The sequence below is a fragment of the Quercus lobata genome, chromosome 5 (assembly GCF_001633185.2).
Source record: "Quercus lobata isolate SW786 chromosome 5, ValleyOak3.0 Primary Assembly, whole genome shotgun sequence".
Classification (NCBI taxonomy): Eukaryota; Viridiplantae; Streptophyta; class Magnoliopsida; order Fagales; family Fagaceae; genus Quercus; species Quercus lobata.
This window is the reverse complement of record NC_044908.1, coordinates 25736371-25751285: the sequence shown is the minus strand read 5'-3', so window position 1 is coordinate 25751285 and position 14915 is coordinate 25736371. Positions and strand designations below refer to the sequence as shown.

At 31.3% G+C, this 14915-nt stretch overlaps 1 protein-coding gene across 1 annotated transcript; it reads right to left on the bottom strand.

The window, feature by feature from the left end:
• Positions 1–250: 250 nt before the first annotated feature.
• LOC115989267 (gibberellin 3-beta-dioxygenase 1) lies at positions 251–2021 on the bottom strand. The gene is made up of 2 exons (XM_031112938.1): positions 1225–2021; positions 251–925 (listed from the first exon to the last, which is right to left on the bottom strand). The coding sequence occupies exons 1-2, from the start codon at positions 1698–1700 to the stop codon at positions 295–297; spliced, it is 1107 nt and encodes a 368-aa protein (XP_030968798.1). The 5' UTR covers positions 1701–2021; the 3' UTR covers positions 251–294.
• Positions 2022–14915: the final 12894 nt, after the last annotated feature.

Below are 14915 nucleotides of genomic sequence, written 5' to 3'. Positions count from 1 at the left end.
AGGCAATTTTCCCTCTATCTCTTTCACCACAAAGACAAAAGATAGCACAGGCTCTTTGTTTGCATTACTTTATGATTTGATATAACTTATACCGTATGGAACTTTTTTCATTGGCAATTTACAAGTCTTCGTCTTTTTTTCTTTCTTTTCTTTTCTTTTTTCATTTTGTTTCCTAACCCCATGAACCTTCAACAAATGAGATTACCAATAACACGTCCAAATTAATTAAACAATAGGAAAAACAAAAATGGAAGACCAAAATGAATAAAATACTAAATAATTGAAAATTAAGTTCTAGCCAACTTGTACTCTATTGTGATCATTTACATCAACCAATCCATTAAGAGGAACACAAAGCCGGACAGATGAAAGTGCCTGATTGAAATGCTTTGCCTTGGTGCCAAGGTACTCATTCCAAGTGACTGGCCTATAGAGTGGAGGGTGACTTGGGCCTAATAGTTTTGAGAGTGGAGAGATTTGGACACTGGCTGGGGGCCCATAGAGGTAGGCCACTGATAAACGATAACGGGTCCGGTTCACCATCGCCCGGTGGAGCACACTCGGGTACAACCCGTTTGATAATATGTGAAGAAGGTCACCTATGTTGACCACCAGTGCACCCTGAAGTGGTTCCACCGTGACCCACCCAGTTCCCTCCCGGAGGACCTGCAAGCCACTGGTGTTGTTTTGGTGGAGAATTGTGAGCAAGGTTGAGTCAGTGTGGGCTGCTAGACCCATGGCCTGATCCGGATCTGGACAAGCGGGGTAAGAATTCAATTGCAAAGCAGCACTTGCTTCATTGAATTCACCTTTTGGGCCAGCCCATTTGATATCTTCATTGCATATACCCAATGAGCCCAAGATTAGCCACATAAGTCTCCCTGCAAGCTTTTTCATCTCTTTCTCATATTCTTCAATTATGTCACTGAAAAAACAAAAGCGAAAACAAAATCAGAACACTGTATAATAGCAAATCGAAGATGCTATCATTATAGATAATAAACAAGTTTAACAGTAAGAGAATGGGTTTTGTTTTGTTGATATTATCACTACAAATCTTTTATGTGGGTCCATAGCTCTCATTGTAATCTTTGCTAATTGCATTAACAAAAGAATATGGGTTTTTATGTTTTGGCTTTAGTACTTTCCTCCCCACATAAAATTGTGACCATAAAAAGCAAACAAGCAATGCGCTTTTACACGTGCATGAGCATGTGTGAGTACCAGAATTTGCTGTATTCTTGGGGCCAAAGTTGGCGAAAATGTTCAAGTGGAGACCCTACAATAGTGAAGCCCTCGGACCACATGAGCTTTGGGAAAAAGGAAGAAATCCGAGCTAGTCCATAGCCTGAAACACCATCTGGGGAACGAGCTGCTTTGAGCTTTTGCTGTTGGGGTAGTGAGAAAAGGCATCTACTAACACTCTCAATGTCATCAAGAAGTTTTGTTGGGATGCCATGGTTTGTAACTTGGAACACACCCCAAGTTTTGCATGCATGGCCTATGAGTGTATGGGCATTTGGGTCAGTAACATCGATGAGTGGCACTGACTCTGAGCTATATGATTCACAAGAAGGGTACTCGTCTAGTTGTGTCCATTTGTACGAGTCAGGTAGTTCTTGTAGTGAGTTAAAGTCTTGGTGTTTGGGGTGTAGCTGAACAGGATGGGCTTTAAAGGCATCTGAGAGTCTTGAAGGCATAGTGAAAGTTATATGTTGGTGCGTGTGTGTGTGTGTGTAGAGAGAGAGATTGTGTTTTGTTAAGAGAAAAAGGAAGAGAGAGAGAGAGAGAGAGAGAGAGAGAGAGGATTTGTGTATAGAAGAAATGGGTTTCTTGGAAGTTTAGATACTATCAAAGTTGTGTAACTAGAGGATGAGAATCAAGTTGTTGTAGCTAGTGGGACTAGTAGTGGTGGTACTTAGTTCCAAGGTAAACATAGGATGATAGATAGATAGGAAGTTGAGATGAGAGGTATGATGGGTGTAGTGGGACTATATATAGAGAGAGGTTAAGCGTGTGTGTGTGTGTGTGTTTGGGTGGAAGGATAATATTGGGTGTTTGACAAGTTGGGTGAGATCAATTAGTGAGTGAGTATTGGGAGGGAATGGTGCTTTCTTTCATAGAGGGGTTTGAGTGGTGTTGGGGAGTGTAGATAGAAGGGGACAAGGAAATGAAAGGAGAGCAAGTGTTTTTGTATTGGACAAGGGAAAGAACAAATATGGAAAGGACCATCTTGTCCTCTACAAACAATATAACTGAACCAAATAAAGGCATCTCTCAACCTCTCAAAAACCAAAAGGGGTTCCCACGGAAGGAGAGGGCCCTTTCTCTCTCCATGTGCCTTTGTCTTGTCCTCAAGTAGAAAAACATCTAAATCACCATCCCCGGCCATCTTGGTCCTAATCTCTCTAAACTATAGGACAATACCCACCTTTACTTTGGGTCCTAATCTCTGTTCACTATAGGACAATGCCAACTTTCACTTGAATTAAAATCCATCAAAATTTATTAATTGACTTCCCAACTTGCCCTTTCGAAATTGGTGAAACTTCTGTCTTGACTCTATGTTCACTTGGGGGGCATCAGCATCAATTAGTTTTTTTCCTTTTCTTCTCTTTTGGGTTTTGGTTGAGAAACTTTTCATTATTTGAAGAAAGAAAATCACAAATTAATTAATTACAACTTTCAAGGATGACATCCATTCTGACCTAGCTGTGGGGGATCCCTCTTGTCAAGAATGAATTGGAAAGACAAATTCGGAATCTATTCAAGGGGCATTTCTGTCCTCCAACCAAAAATAAAAGTGGGATGAGTGCTCCTAGGCTTTTCACTTGTATATTTGGTCATATCCAAAAGAAAAGTAGTAAAGTTCCCTTTGGTATTTTGCGGTTAGATTTGCTTCCTTTTGTCCCATATGACCCCAAGTGGGCTCCCAAAAACCACCAATTCTTAAGTACTCCAACATTTTTAGGGGTGTCCTAAAGCATTACATAATGGGTCATTTTGTTCTTTGATTTAGAATCCTTCCACTGTCTCCTACAATTTCTCCTTTTTATCCATCGACAAGAAGTTAGAATGATCCAATTAATTCTTTTGTTGTTTTATTGCTTCTAACTCTCTTTTTGTGTGGTTGCCATGCTCACTTAACAATAACCTAAGCAAGATTATTACGTCATTTCATATATATATATATACACACACATATACACATACAAATATACATTTTAACCATGCATGGCCCCCCGTCCTTTGTTTAGATATACGGTACATGGGCCACCCCTTCTCTGATGAAGATGACCATCAAACATGGGACATTGGCTCGTGAGAATGCGCCTCACACAGGCGCATTATTCTCATTCTACATGCATATGTTGTTCACGTGACACAAACATGGGAAGGTCGGGTCTTTACAAGATGGTTACCAGAAACAATGATTTGGAGAAGGTGAAGTTTTATTAGCTGCATTGTAAAATGTCAAATCACCTATCTATTCTACAGAATCTACACCCTTTGCCACAAATAAGTTATCAATTAGCTTAAATTGTAAAAACAAAAAACAAAAAAATCTAAGCACATTCATTCAATCGAATATATAGATTTTGTATGTGTTTCATTAAACTCATACTCAAACAAGACCTTTTTGTCTACTAAAAATAGTATGAGGATGATTGTGATTATTTGTGGTTGCTAAGGTGTTACGTAACTTATCCATTAAAAGGAAAAAATGGACCTTATGCTGTGTTTTCATAAATTGTTGTGTCCAAATTCCCGGATTTATGTGTGCCATGTGTATTTTGGTCGATGGTGATACAAATATCCCTGCCTAAAAAATCCTCATTTCTTAGAACAACTTAAGGGAAACTTCCTCAGTTATGAGTGCATCACTTCTATTTTTGGTAAGGTATACAGTATACATGACTTCAAGCCAAAGGAGATCCTAAATCCTAATAATGAGCAGAACTTTACAAAGTTTTTGTTTTGGTATTAGCTAGTACAGCTTTTTTTTTTTTTTTTTACTACAATTTTCTATAACAACAAAGAGTAGGCTAATTTGTTTTGTTCCTAAGAAGAGGAAATGCTAATTCCACTCTTTGTTAACATTGGCACTTCCTTTCACTGTAAAGACTTTTACAAAGTTTTAATCTTGGGGATAGAAATCCTATATATTAAATGACCAATTCGGAAGTAAAATTATTTACTAACCATCTCTTCAGACCCCACAAAAACAGAAGTCTTGCGCATTTCATACAATTTTTTTATGTTATTATTGTGGTTGCATGTACCTACTTTTATATGTGATTATATATGTGTTTATATATTTGCTCATATGCATCAAACTATGTATCTAATGTTTCTCATCATCCATGCATTGTAAGAGTAGATTATGGTAGTTGCAAGAGTACTCAAAGTAGATTGAGTCCTCAAACAGACTCGCTATCAATCAAGCCAATCACAGCAACCTAGCCTCTATTTATGCATGTTGATTTCCAAGAGATTTGTTAAATCTATTTAATCAGATTTTTTGAATCCATTGTTCTAAATGTGGTCTGAGGGTTTGTGTCGTAATATTCTAGCATCAGATCAATTACAGTAGGGTTCTGGTTTGAATCCATCTATTCTTTTTTAATTTATTTTTTAGAAGATGAAACCATCTATTCTAGATGCTCTCATTTGGTTGATTGAATACTTTACCCTAAGCACCAAATAAGACTCCTTAAAGTATTGAATATAGTAGACATATCCAAATTTGGAATATCCCACTTTGTTTTAACTTTGGACTCGCACAAAGAATTATTTTAATTAAGACCATTATTGCATTAAAAGCAAGATTCTTTCGGTTTTAACCTTATTGGGTGGCATCATTTTCGTTCCTAAAATGCGTATGCTATTCTTTAGCATGTTGGATACTGACATTTAACTTTATTTAATTTTATTGGGAAATTTACTGTAAGCATAGAAATTTTTTTTTCTTAAAAAAAAAAGTGTAATGCAATGAGGCTTCATGTGCTGTCCCATAGAAGTAAGATAGACAATAAGACAACAGTTGCTTCAAAGAAATAAAACAATGGCCATGTTGATACTTTTATTCTTATCATGTTGGTATAGAATTAGTGGAAGTCATCAGTGCTTATAAGTTAGCAAAGCATTATAATTTCAAGAATATTCCCAACGAAACAAGTTTGAGACTTTGAGGTGCCAATCTTGTACGGAGTTTGAATGCAATTTTTTTAATGAAATAATTCAAATAAATCTTGAATACCTCCATTAGAAACACTAAATTTAAATTATCAATTAAGCTACAAACTCTTGACAACAATTAGCTCAATCCTTGTATAATTACATTTGTTTTTATAACAACAACAGAAATAATAAAATAAATTTTGATGAGATTGTACAAACCAGCAATATTTGAAATTGCATTACGAAATCTTATGCATATATGATATGGGATTATTTATAACTCAGCATTCCCAAAACCCTTGTACCACAAAATTAACAGCAATGCCAAACAAATCTTACACGCGGTAACAATTTGTATTGGTAAAGAATGGCAAATCTCAAAAATAATTCAATGGATTCCTTTTTCCATATATATCTCAACAAAGAAGACATGAACTGAGCTATCATGGAAGATAGCTCATGTACAAGTTGCACGTGTCTTCATTGAATTGGACCGTCTTAGCATTGAAGTAAAATCAATCAAAAGTACGTACAACTACAAGCCTAGTTGTTGTTGTTGTTGATGTTATTGTTGTTTTTTATTTTATTTTTAGAGAATCATAAGCCTAGGTATTTGATGTATGGACTTATATATCTAAACTTTTGACTTCTATCTACAAACTGAGTGGTCAAAGTTTCTCCATATTAGGACTTGGAGATATTGGTCATTCAATCAATCAGGGCAATTTTTGATCATGCCTATATGCTTTTTTTCTTTCCTTTTTATGAGAATCAGAAGCCTAGGTATTTGATGCATGAACTGATATATCTAAACTTTTGATTTCTACCTACAAACCGAGTTGTCAAAGTTTCTTCATATTGTTAAGTGATTAGTCATTCAATCAATCAAGGCAATTTTTGGTCATGCCCCTATATATGCTTTATGCATTTCAGTTCCACAGATTTGGTCAAGCGGGGTTAGATTCTCTCTACTAAATCACATGGTTGATTACAAGCCTGGCCTGATTCAAGGAAGCATGAAATTTGACATCAAACATAACTGAGAAAATGATGTGATCGATTCATGTTAGAATAAATATTAAATTATTATTTATTTATTTATTTATCAGATTTAGTTTTTGGATCCGTAATATTTTATTATGGTATCAATGTAAGTAGTTCTAGAAGAGTGTGATTAAACTCACACATAAATAAAAGAATTCTGGAAAGTGCGTGGGATCAGTAATACTCATCAGCCTATTAAAAAAATTTGAATCCACAAGAAAATAAAATATAAAATTTTCGAAAATTTTATTAACGCTAAATCCTCCTTCAAGAGATCATTACTAGTATTTGGCTGAGTTGTTAATGTTATATGCAGTGGCGGACAGAGGAGGTCACGGTGGGGCAATTGAACCCCCAACCTCCCACACCCAATAGTAAAAGAAAGACTGCCAATACCCATTTTTTAAAAAATATAAAAAATTAAACAAAAGCCTAGAGTGATCACTTAGCTAGGATATTTCTAATTTTTTTTTTTTTTTACTTGACTTCTTTTGACCAGATCTTTTAAGATTTCGTGTTTGAACAACCCCCCCCCCCCCCCACCCCCACCCAAAAAAAAATTGGCATTGGAGAGTTGATCCCATATGTAAAATATTAAAAATTACTTAACATAAAAAATTTTAAAAAAATAAAAATAAAAAAATGAAAATAAAAAACTCAACTAATTTACCATGTGTGTATAGAGTTTGTAATGTATTTTTGTGTTATAACTTCAATCCCTCTCCTTGTGTGTGCGCACATGCACACGTGCATTTTTCTTTTAAAATAAAAAACTAGTAATCTCAACAACAACAAAAATAGTTAGCAACCTATTTAATGCACAAAAAAAATATAAAGTTCAATCAAATATAATTTTATCTAAAAGATTAATTTATTTTATTTTATATAATATATAAATGTGAAATTTGATCATTATGACAGTTATTAATAAATATTTATTTTGATTTTGTTTGTTATGAAATATTAAATTTTATAATAATGATAATTATTAATAAGTATTTATTACAATTGTCTTCTTATGGAACTATTAAATATATAATTAAGGTAATTATTATTAGATATTATTATGATTTTATTTTTATGGAACTATTAAATTTATAATTATGGTAATTTTTATAGATATTGATTATTATCTTTCTTGCATATGGAAATGATGTGGCAAAATTTTAATTGAGAGTTTAAATATAAAATAGATTTAAAATCAATTAAAATATATATATTAGAATGTTGATGTGTAAAATTGTGTGAACTCAAAAAATTATTTAATAAAATAATACTACATCTGTTCCAAATTGTTGGTCTTATATTCCATTTTGGGATGTCCAAAATTGTTGTCTTGTTTCTAAATTTTGGGTTTAGTTACAAATTTACAAACTTTCCTATTATGCCCCTATTTTATTTTAAGGAACATTTACAATTTGGGTTTTCTAAACGCAACCAACAATTTATTTAAGTTAGTTTTGGAAACTTATACTTTTTTATATAAAAGACAAGATAATAAATAATGATCCCTTAAAATATTGAGTTTTTAAAACATGACCAATAATTTGGACGAAGGGAGTATGTGGTTAACCAAAAGTTAAACATCTTTAAATTTATATATACTAGTTTGTAACATCGAGTAATTCTTAGGTATTCTCAAAACACGGAGAATGGTATTTTCTCCTCTCACATTCATGGTGGGGTCCGCTCATTAAATTCATGGTGAGGCCCACCATGAATGTGAGAAGAGATAGCACAATTTTTTCATACTCTAGGAGTACCTAAGAATTTTCCTGTAACATCATGTATATGCATAGATACAATTAAGAACAATCACAATTATACTCACACCAATATTTTTGTACTAGTAAGTAACAAATTCTACACACTTATAGTATCATGTAAAAGGCTAATAAATTTGAATTAATTCCTTTTATATTTTCGAAGTTTAAATGAACAAATTTGCATGTAAATATAACTAATACTAAATCAGAGTATAATTGAAAAGACACTTAATATGAAATTGGAGTGCATCAAATTATAAGACAATTAACATCAAATTATAGGACAATTAAAAGTACACTTTGCACAAAATTGGAGTTCAATTAGAATCTAATTTGGATTCTTGATTGAACTTTCTCTCAGCTTCCACTTTAAATATGATGTTTCTTAAAAAAAAAAACTATATATATATATATATATATATATGATTTGCTAATTATGTTAATTACTAATAAAAATTTATTTTATTTTTATTTTTATACAATAATTTTAATTTGATAATTATGGTAGTTATTAATAGGTATTTATTACGATTTTCATTTTTTTCGAAACTATTAAATTTATAAGGAATATGCTAATGAATGTCCTTAGGGCATTGGTTAACAATCCATTTAAAGAAAAATTTTCTAAGAAAAAAAAACAATTAATATTTTTACAGCTTTTTTCATTTTCCATAAAAATTGTGTCAAAACTTTCTTAAATGGATTGTTAACCAATGCTCTAAAGGTACTCGTTAGCATGACCCAATTTATAATTGGATATTTATTATGATTGTCTCCTTCTACAAAGCTATTAAAATATATAATTATGGTAACTATTGATGAAGACTTATTATGATTGTCTTTTCTTATGAAACTATTAAATATATAATTATGATAATTATTAATAGATATTTTGATACAAGATAGAAATTATATTCTAGCATCATCTAAATGTATATGTGTGTAAAACTCTTTCTTGGAGATTTGAACTCCAGTCCTTGCCCCCCTTCCTACCCCTACCCTACAAGAATTTTATACTTGTAGAGCGATAATCACGCTAAGGGTGCACGATGTATTAATAGATATTTATTATGATTTTTTTTGTATGCAGATATGATGTGGAAAATTTCTAATTGAGTTTTTAAATATAGAATTTTTTTTTTTTAGAAGAGTTTAAAGATAGAATATAATTTTAATTTATTATGATTGTCTCTTTCTACCGATCTATTAAATATATAATTATGGTAATTATTAATGAAGACTTATTATGATTGTCTTTTCTTATGAAAAATATTAAATATATAATTATGATAACTATTAATAGATATTTATTATGATTGTCTCTTTCTACAAATCTATTAAATATATAATTATGGTAAATTGGTAATTATTAATGAAGACTTTTTATGATTGTCTTTTCTTATGAAACTATTAAATATATAATTATTATAATTATTAATAGATATTTATTATGATTGTCTCTTTCTACCGATCTATTAAATATATAATTATGGTAATTATTAATGAAGACTTATTATGATTGTCTTTTCTTAGGTGACTATTAAATATATAATTATGATAATTATTAATAGATATTTATTATGATTGTTTTTTATACATATATGATGTGAAAATTTTCTAATTGAGTGTTTTAATATAAAAAATAATTTTATTTATATAGATACTTACATATATATAATCTAAATCAAATTTAAAAAATTTATATTAGAATTTAACTTGTAAAATTGTGAATCGTCAAAAGCTTATGTGGTAAAATATTATAAGATCAACCAAAAATCGAACATCTTTAATTATACATATGTTAGTTTGTAACTTTGTATATATACACAAATACAATTAAAAACAATCACAATTTCACATACACACACAATTATATATACGATCATAGTATTACTTAAAAAGCTAATAAATTTGAATTAAACCCTTTTATATTTTTGAAGTTTAGATGAATAAATTTGTATGTAAATATAACTAATACTAAATTAGAGTATAATCAAAATGATACTTAACGTTAAATTGGAGTGCATCTAAGATCTAAAAACATTTGGCATCAAATTATATATAAAATAAAAAATAAAAATTAGAAGGACACTTGGTACTAATTTATAGTTAAATTAAAATTTAATTTGAATTATTGATTCAACTTTCTTTGAACTTTCATTTTAATAAATCTTTTTTGGATATTCGAGGATAAGCATTTCTATGGTCAGGTCTAGTCATGGTCCTTCACTGTCTCATAGCATGAGTATACCCTCCCCCCTGACCCAAAAACCAAAGTGTTACCCTATTAGAACACTGTCACTCTACATACCACTTGTCAATTGGCACCTGATACTTGGCCGTTGATTCTTCTAGTCACTTTCTAACCTCTAAAAGTTTCAACCCTCTCTTTTGTTATGTTCTTTACGAACCTACCCTTTGTTATGTTCTGAGCTATAAAGATTTTTAGGACTTTTTTGATAAATTATTTCAAAGAGTTTTGACAATGATGCAAAATCCAAAGCATACTTTGATGATTCACAATACATAATCTGAAATTGGTTCTTGCCAATGTGGACCAATTTCAAGCAAATTCTCCTTAAACTAATGCTAAATTTTGGCTTCTTAGCCAAAAATATAGTAAAGTGTTTTTCTTTATAATCTAAAAATCCATGTACCGCGTTAAAGTTGTTATGTTATTGTGTGTGATTATTGAATGATAAATAGAAATATGAAAGAGAGAGTACACAAAGATTTACATGATTTGATCTGATAACTTACGTTTAGGGTAAGAAATCTTTAACAACTACACATTAAGATTAAATACTTATATTATAATGAATTCAATGTAAAATTTACATACTAGATAATACTTAATTAATCCTAAACTAATTATAGACTAAGTCAAGATTAAAATATTTATTCTACAAGTACATAAACCTATTAAAAATTTGAGTCACCTAGGTCATAATATATCTAAATAAATTGAGTACTTTTAAAAAAAAAAAATACATTGAATACTTACCTTCAAGATATTGTTGCAGAATAATTGGTGAGTACGGTGGTTTCTACAAACAGTAAAATGTACAACCTTAGAGTACCTATATACAGTAAAATTTGTAAGAAGAATAAACTTGTGACATATGACTGTTGCATCTCCTACTCCTGGCCAAAGCAAAGGATGGTAGAAGTCAGATTGTCCTTTGGATTTTAGCTCTATAGACACTGTAGTACATGTTCACTCATCTCAAACCCCTTTTTCAACTTTGGCAAATGTGTACAATGACTCCTTTGTCATTTTGGGGGGTTTTCAACTTCGAGGATCCATGGCTCTCTTTACCTTAGTTTTGGTTATTAGATTTTGTGCCCGTTTGGTTCAGCATTTGAAGTCCAAAAAGCGCTTTTTCAAAAAAGCTCAACCCAGTTTTGCGTTTGGTAAGCTCAAAAACGCAGCTTTTTTATAAAAGTTGCGTTTTGAACTTTTATAAAAAATGAAGGCAAAACGCGGAAGAAATATGGACCCCTGAGGGTCCATAAATCAAAACGCGCTGTGCGCGTTTCGTATATTACCGTTGCAATAACCAAAAAGACTGAAATACCCAGCATCTCTCACGGCATCTCTCATCTGTCTCTTTTTTCTTCATCTTCCTTTTCTTCTTCCTCTTCGTCTTCCTCTGCTTCTTCACCGGTCTACCCCCACAATCAACAAAACCCATTTCAACCTTTGATATTCCGAACACAGAATCAACAAAATCAACACAAAAATAACTCAAAATCAACACAAAAACAACTTAAAATCAACTCAAATCCGGAAAACCCATCCCAAACCCAACTCAAAATCAACCCAAAATCCATAGAAAAAAAAAAACCAAAATCCCAAAATCCTTATGTTTCAATCATCTTCATCATCATCATCATCTTCTCTGGAGTGTGAAAAAAAAAAAAAAAAGAATAAAGAAGGAAAGACAAAATAAGGAAATAAAGAAAAAGGACGAAAAAAGAGATGCAGAGATGCAGAGACTTCTTCATCATCATCATCATCTTCGTCTTCTTCATCATCATCATTAGCTTTTGAAGTGTCAAAAAAAAAAAAAAAAAAGAGATGCAGAGACCTTGAGCCGGCTTGAGGGATGAGAGGGGTTTGAAGTGTGTGGAAGATTCTGGAGTGTGGAGTGGAGTGTGTAGTGGAAGGGAGAAATAAGGAAATAAAAAAAAAAAAAGTAGGGGCACGTGTGTGGAGGAAGTGGCAGGGAAAGAGAGGAAATAAGGAAATAAAGAAAAAAAATGGAGGGTACGTGTGTGGTAGATAAAAAAAGAGGGAAAAAAAGAAAGAAATATGGATAAAAAAATAAAATAAAATAAGAGAAACATAAAATAAAGAATAAAAAATTAAAATTGAGAAATACTGCTACAATATTTTCACAATAAATTTTAAGTGGTATGTTATTATTAGTTAATATTGGTGAGAAAAAAATAATTTGTTTAGAAATTGAAAAAAAATAATTATAATAGCACGTTCAAATTAAAATCAGTATAAATTATCACAATACTTTTACAATAAATCTTAAGTGGTAGGTTATTATTACCTAATATTAGTGAGAAAAAAATAATTTCACAATATTGATTTAAGTATGAAATAAACTCTCTTATATACATTGTCCTTTTTGGTAATTTACCTTTCAAACTGCCACTTTTATAAGTGTTAGCCAAACACTCAGCTTTTTCAAAAAGCACTTTTTAACAGTTTTTACCAAACACTCAGCTTTTTGAAAAAGCACTTTTTCATTATGCACTTTTTGAAAACTCCACTTTTTCATTATGCACTTTTTCAAAAAGCTGAACCAAACTCACCCTTTGTCACCGACTATAATTTTCCTATCAATTAGGGACATTACTTTTCGTTTTTGATGGAGAAAAAAATGAAAGGTAATGTCACTAATTGATAAGAAAATTATAGTCGGTAAGAACAAAATTAGGGACATTACTTGCTCTTTACTTCTTCTTCCCTAAACATGGGGATCAACATATTTGCATTAGCGCAACAATAATAGGAGAAATAATAAAGAACTAAATTGAAGGAGACAAGTAATAGTGATGAACAGTTTGTAGTTCAAATGACATTTCATCTTTAATGATGACAAAGGTTATTAATTCAATCTGAGCGAGTGAGTGGGTTATCTTGAAACATCTAAAAAATAAAAAATAAAAAGAAGTAATATTAGGAGGAGGGTTTAATTAATTAGTATCCTAAGTTCGATCAATGGCCAATATATTCCCATCTTCTTGATCTATAAGATCATGAAGATGATTAAGTATAATAATATATATATTTTAAAATATATAAATAAAAAATGCGACCCCTCATGTTTCCTTAAATGAATATTCAATTGAAGCAACAATATCTATCTTTTCTAGGGTCCACAAAAGACGAAAAATCAGTAAATAATAAAATTATCTAAAGTTGAAGACCTTTTGGACTCATTATGCCATGAATTGTGGTGTATAGTTTAATGCACTTGGGATTTCCTTCTCCTTTTTTTTCATACTTGTAACCAATCACATGACGTAGCAGCAAACCAATGGAAACCCCGTAGGAGGAAAGACAGTATGGAATTATTAAGACAAATATGGTCAGTTGGGTTCCCATTTTTCTTATCCTCGCTATATTTTATTAGTATTTTTTTTGTTACAGTATTTAACACATCAGACATTATCTTCTTCAGTCTTCACCACTACACATTTTTTTCTCTATTTGTCAAACAACAGATTAACACCACTTTTTTTCTACTTATTGGTCATGAGTTACACGCATCCATTAAGGGTTTTTTTTTTTTTTTTTAATACCTCCTTCCATTGAGTAATTTCTACGATTGCTTTCTCATGAATCTCATTCTCATTTGTAGGAAGAAAAAATAACACCTTTTTTGTTCGTAATAGTGACCCAACCTCGAATTTTCATCATTGAAGTATAAAAAACACTAACTATTGAGTGACAAAGTCATCGATCTTTATGATTTAAAAACCATGTTACATGTTAGCAAATTTTCTCTCTTAATATACCCTTCTTGTATAAATGGAATACAGATAAGGCTCACTATTCTAACAATACAATCATGATTTCACCATCCACATTACTTGTAAAGAAGGAGATATCATGTGAGTTGTAAGCACCTTTTACGGTCAAAATGGGTATTTGTCCCTTTTGCTCAAAAGATGTAGAAAAATACCCCTGTTTTGAAACTCGATTTGTAGAAAATCGAGTTTCAATGAAAAACTCGATTTGATGAAAATCGAGTAATGCAAGAAATTTTACATGGAACTTGAGTTCCATTTTTTTTTTTTTTTTTTTTTAAGTTTGATTTCACATAACTCGATTTTCTAAATATTGAGTTTTCATTGAAACTCGATTTTTAGAAAATCGAGTTTAAAACAAGGGCATTTTGCTAGATAATTTTAGAATAGGGGTATTTTGCTAAAAAGTTTTGGCAAAAGGGGCAAGTGCCCATTTTGGCCCACCTTTACACTCACCAATTCACACAATTCCAACCTACTTGTTTAATAAACGAGCCAAGCCCAAGCAAATAAATAAATTGTTCATTAACAATTGCTCGTGAACATTAAGGTTAAATACAAAAGAAGCTAAGTCTAGACTCGTTTATAGATTTGCTAATAAGTTTTGATATGAGCTTGACAATTAAATCCATATTTTACTAAGACTTTAAGTAATTGGGAGTTGGATTATTTGTCCAAACCAAATAGGTTTGATACTAATAAACTTGATATGAGTTTGATGATATACTTGTGTTGAACCTCAAACTCAAAACTTGATATTAAACTGGAATTTGAGCTTGATATAGAGTTCAATCTCAGCTTGATTAATGAATCAAGCCAAGCCAAGTTAAGCTTAAACCTTTAGAATTTTTTACAAATTCGAGCTCAAACATC